At 38.3% G+C, this 6000-nt stretch overlaps 1 protein-coding gene across 1 annotated transcript in view; it reads right to left on the bottom strand.

Annotated features, from left to right (window-relative positions):
• Positions 1 to 6000, bottom strand: part of VWA8 (von Willebrand factor A domain containing 8) — a 100328-nt gene that overhangs the window by 26119 nt on the left and 68209 nt on the right. Inside the window, exon 20 of the mRNA XM_010000858.1 lies at positions 397 to 473. Within this exon, the coding sequence (XP_009999160.1) occupies positions 397 to 473 (77 nt within the window). The remainder of the gene's footprint in view (positions 1 to 396; positions 474 to 6000) is intronic.

Below are 6000 nucleotides of genomic sequence, written 5' to 3'. Positions count from 1 at the left end.
CTTACATAGAATGTTTCTCATCTAATAAGTGATACACTGAAGCACCTTTGAACTCCTTCCCCTCACACAGTACCTCACGCTTAGGGAAATCTTTCCAGAAATTACAGCAAAATATTCCCCACTTTTTGAGAATGGTTTAACAACAGTTTGCTCTGACTGCTGCTTCCTCTTCTGTTAAGCAATGTGATTGCATTAGGTTCCAGTACCCTCTCCTGAACCTGTCAGCTTATTGCCTGTGCCTATAAAATTGATACATTCCTGAGGTCTGTATCCCACCTAGCATAAAAAGGTCTTTGTTCAAACAATAAGAACAAATTAAACTCCAGAAACATGAGTCTTAAAACATGGGAAATCAGATTATAAAACACAAAGTATATAAAAGTAACACATTCTTACCTGTGCAGCTGTATATACTCTCTGGGTCTGTTTAAAAGGTGAAGGAATCTGTCAACAATCTTGTTTTTCCCAACACCCTGCCATAAATAAATATAATATTAAGACATAATATAGATGTACATAATTAAGAGTTATAAACAAAGAAAAATTTCTAATATGGTTAAAATACCCTCCATGTTCCTTTATAGGCAGATACAATTTGAATACATACCAAAGACTTCTGAACACAATTTAATGTTATGTATTTTATTTAACAAGCAAATATATTCTCAAAATACTTCTCTGTCTTATCAGGAATAATCAGAAATAAGATTGTCTCTCTAGAGTTATGCCATGCATGCCTACGCATTATTTTAAATCACCCTTTCATTTTTAAATAAATAACCCTTTATTTTAAAATAAATATTTCACTATGAGACCAGTCAGACTTTGGAATAATCTCCCCAGATAAATGGTGGTTCCTCAACACTGGACCTTGTAAGACTCAGCTTGACAAGGTGCTGGGCCATTGCATCTAAACCACTTTGTTACCTAGAAAGGTTTGACCAAATGATCCTTGAGGTCCCTTCCAACCTGGCATTCTATAATTCTGTGATTGAAGTTGGCATACACTAAAGATGGAAAGATAATTCTCAGTGGTTATAGGAAACATCCTGTAAATGTCACCTTGAATGAGAACATTGCTTTGGTGTTTGCTAATCCCATTCCATTGGAGTTAGCAAAAAAAAAGTCCCAGACAGAATCAGAATTGGATTTGAGATCAAACTGATCTACATGTCTATTGCAGGATGTCTGCCATCAGCAAGCTGTGCTGAATGATGACAGTGGATTTACAGAGTGAGTCAGGTGTTGCTAACACCCCAGCATGTCCTGTACAAGCAGTTCAGGAGTTGGTACATATCAGTCCAGGTCTAGGCTGGTCCCACAGAAGGAATTAGCAGAGGAATGAATGAGGTGTGCTGCTGGAGAACATCTACCACTTCAGTCTCATCCTGAAAGAATCCAGGTCATACACAGCTTGACATGTATCAAACTGCAGTAGGGAGCTTCCCTTCAAAAGTACATTCCCAACCATGTTGAAAATCCTCATGTAGAAGCAGACCAAAATGAGAGTTCAGATACAGAAATCCTTATCCCTCTTGCAAGGACATGGCTGCAGTTTTGGGAGTACAGAATGACCGTGAGATTGCCAAGGGTTGCAAAGGAAGAAAAAAAAAGACAATAGAAAAGTTCTAATCCAGCCAAAAGCTGTTTGCCAAGTACACTGTCCCTCTGCTGAGACTGTTGCTCTGACTGTATGAATGCATCTAGTAGTCCACATCAGTGTAAAGTAAAGCAGATAAATACAACCCACAGAAAGACTAAAGAGATTAGATTAAACCAACTTGAGACTCACTAATGTGTTTCACTTGGCATTGAAACAGGAGCATTTAGAGCTGCAAGTTATGACAAAACTAAGCTCTAGCTGAAAGATGGTAACTGCCAGCTGCAGAAATGCAAACTGTTAAAGCTTCTCAGAATGGGATCACAGTCTCTCACCTGACTACATTTATGAGAATGGAGAACTGTGCACATATGTATTGTAGTTGAAATCATGGAAGGCAAGTTCTCACCATGAGAGTGGAGGAAAAATTACATCAGAGCTGACAAAATAGAACTACCTAGAGCCTACTGCAAACTTGACTCCAACTCTGGAAAGCCACTTCAAGTTAGTGCTCTGCCACATGCCTCCTCCTGAACCTCTTCCATCTGATTCTTCAGAAGAATCTACAGGTTTACACACAGGTGTAGTAAGGAGCTGCAACACACTTAACACCTATCACCAGTAATTTCTGAAAACTGCTACTAGAAATACCTCTCCTACAAAGACAGGCTGAGTGAGTTGGGGCTCCTCAGCTTGTAGAAGAGACCTTATAGTGACCTTCCAGTACCTGTAGGGGCCTACAGGAAAGCTGGGGAGGGACTTTGTACAAGAGCATGTAGTGACAGGATGAGGGATAATGTTCTTCAACTAGAGTAGATTTAGGTTGGATATTAGATAGATAGAAAGACGTACAATGTGGGTGGTGAAACACTGGAACAGGTTACCCAGAGAGGTGGTGGAGGCACAATCCCTGGAGATGTTCAAGATCAGGCTTGACAAGGCTCTGAGCAACCTGATCAAGCTAAAGAGATCCCTGCTCAGTGCAAGGGTGTTGGACTAGATGACCTTTAAAGGTCCCTTCCAACCCAACACATCCTATGATTTCATTAAAAGAAAATTTTCCCAACTAAAAAACCAACACCATTAGATTTTTCTTCTCCCTCACCCATTCCCATGGAAAGAAAACCAAATAGCTGTTTTTTGTATTTCTATCTATGCTGTTATCACTATAGGTATTTAAAGGACTGGACCCCAGTTTTGAGAAAATGCTCAGAGGACATGAACACAGTGGAGGACCACTGTGGAGAAAGGGAGAGAGGACAGTTACCAAAGTATCTCAGTGAAGTTAACAGAAGCTGGGCCATGACCACATCTTGCCCTTTCTTCACTTGTATTTGTGGATGTAACCAGGCTCCACACACATCTCCTTTTATTTCAAGTATATCTTGATTTCAGAACATGATGCATTTTTTAAAAGGTGCATGCAGTATTCAAAAGCCAAAAGGAACTCCCACCAGATTTTAGCTATTATAAGCAAGTTAACATTGCCCAACTTCTAGACTGAACTACTTCAGAGAGTACATTATGTGCCTTCATAGAGGCTGTGGTGTACCACATAAAATCCTTGGTTGGCAACAGTAGCTGGAGCAAAGTTCAAGTCAAAGCTCTTTGAATTAATCTCTTCACATTCCTACTTCATGACAAGTTACCACTTCTCTTTGTCTTAGTTACTCCATTGAGAAGGCACGATGTAACAGAAAGGAAGGAAGAGACCAAAGCTATTCAGAAGGCTCTTTAGCACCATTAAAAAGCTGCAAAAAAAGATCTTGGATGAGTTCCCTCCTTAAGTACTATTAATTAATGTAAGGCCAAGAAAAGAAGGTTTATTCCAAATTCAGCTGACCTTCACTGGATAAAGAATATGCCTGGCAGCCTTTGAGTAAACAAGAAAAGTGGAAAATGCTAAATGAGTTTGGAAAAAAAACCCTCTCTTAAATAAGTTACTGGCACCTTAGAAATAAGAAATTACAATAATGGCAACAAAGTCACTCTTCTTTCCCACCAACCCAGTGCCAAGGATGAAGCTGGATCATCTGGACATCCACATAGCTAGAGTCAACTATTTCAGCAGAAAGAATCAGAACTATATTTCATATGAACATAATAAAAGACTGAGTTGAACCTGGACTGGATTCAGAACATAATCTCGTATAATTTGCAATTATTGCAGCCTAAGGTAACATTCAGAGGACAAACCAGTTTGCCATTAAGACTTGCTGCATATTATTTATATACTCACTATGGAGTTACTTAATTTAACAGAAATAGAAACATATGCTAATTAGAGAGAGAGGAACATCTGTGTTGGTGTTTTAGCTGAACTGAATAAAATCTTTTCAGAAAGCAGATATTAGACAATTTTTCTTCCATGACACGTACAAGACAACTGAAACAGAAAAATGGGAAGTAAATATCTGCGCTAATGAGTAACAAATCGAAAATTATGCAATTAGCAGGCGAAATAATCCCTTAGTTAAAAATTCTCCTGACATTGTAAACACTTGTTACCAAGGATAAAATTACTTAATTTTCTAGCAGTAACTGCAGTTTCAAATATAAACAAGGCGGTTACAGGCCCCAGGAGGCATTTTGCAATTCAGGATGCAGTTATTATATTAGTGGGACAAATTTCTCCCCTGCACAGCACGACTAAAGTCAATAAAGTTATAGTCCAAAAGAACTGGACCCAAGGTCGTGAAATTAATATCTTGTCTCTTAGTAAAAAACACTACTGGTAAAAAAATTCTAAACATGCCCCCTCATTTTTATTTTCTTCTAGTTGATTTGCAGGTCATAAGGAAACGGTTTAAGAGGTTGCCATGTTGTGCTCTTCAGTACGGCCCTTCAGCACACAGCCATCCTGCACAGCAGAGCACCTGTTTCATTCCACAAGAATGAAACACATTTTGAAACCGGTGAAAAAAAAGAGGAATTTATTACTTTTTCACCTTAGGAACTTTTACATTGTAATTAATTTAAAAATCATATTATTAGGGAATGAAAGACAATCTTGACTTTTCATTACATTCTAGTATGTAGAACTCTCACGTCAGAGTTCTCAATTTGTGACTTCACAGAAGTTACACTGATGGCGTTGTTATCACAGAAACTTATGGCTTTAACAGGAAAATGAAGACAACACTTTTGCTAATGTAGTGTTTCTAACATTGGGTCTGGCACAAGAACCCCCTGCCATGCCCTCAGCTTGCCTGTTTCTGCCAACAAAAACATTTGCAAGAATATATGTGTTTTGACTGAGGCTGCTATTTTTACACCAGAGGATATATTTCAGAATTTTTTTAAAAACTGTACTATTGTCACCCGAGCAGCAAGCTGCACCTACACAGAACTCACTCAAACACTCCAGGTATTATTAAGCATATCCCTCCCTGTCTGTACCAAACCTGAATAATACACAGTGCAGTGACTGCAGAAGGTGTGTCACCAGCAGACACTAGACGTTGCTACCAGATGACCAACCACTGCAACAGACCCTATGGTTTCTACTTCACTTGAACTTTGCAATAAAGGAACAGAGTTGTGCAAAAGCCTTGCCTTGCAGATGAAGCTGTTCATTTTTACACAAGTTGAAGAAGGAAAAGAAAGTCTTTTATTTTTAGAAAAATTGAAATGCCAAGCGTTTTTACAATCTCAATTTTCACACTATCAAATGAGGAAGGACAAAATTTAAATGCCTTCTGTATTCAGCAGTATCTTAATTAGTAACTGAGTGTCACTTCTGATTATTAAGTATTAACTTCATGTTTCTTGCTGAAAAAGAATATAAGGAATAGGAAAGCCAGAACAAGATGCTGAACTTAAGCATCCATTAAGCCTTAATTGTTGAAGAGAAGAAATATATTGTATGTTGTCATTTTGTTTGTTTGTTTGTTTTACAGTAGCACTTCCTTATGAAGTAATTTACCATAACCACAAGATGGAGACTTGTACCACAATTATTTCATTTGCAGGGGTAGATTAGCCAGTACCAAATTCTTAGAAATCGTCCTAAAGTTTGCAAATGAAGAAAACTGAAAGACAAAAGAGATGTGGGGAATTATGGAACAAGAAAAACAAGCAAAAGATGACAAATAGTGAGTGGTCCCTTATGAACATGAGGTTGTCCCAACATACAGTGCATTTCTTCCATCCACTCTTCAGGAAGATTAGCACAGAAAATGTCCCTCATAATTTTGGTAGCATTTACATGACATGGACATTAATGCCCACTCAGCCACTTTTCATTGTTACACTCTACACTCTACTCAGAGGAAGTGGTGGAGTCACCATCACTGGAAGTATTGAAAAGAAACATAGATGTAGTGCTTAGCAACATGATTTAAGCACTGAACGGGTAGATTAGGTTATGTCAGGTGGATTTAGGTTATGGTTGGACTTTA

The sequence above is a fragment of the Chaetura pelagica genome, unplaced genomic scaffold (genome assembly GCF_000747805.2).
Source record: "Chaetura pelagica isolate M959 unplaced genomic scaffold, ChaPel_1.0 scaffold115, whole genome shotgun sequence".
Lineage (NCBI taxonomy): Eukaryota > Metazoa > Chordata > Aves > Apodiformes > Apodidae > Chaetura > Chaetura pelagica.
The sequence above is the reverse complement of the archived record's forward strand: the minus strand, read 5'-3'. Positions and strand labels throughout refer to the sequence as shown.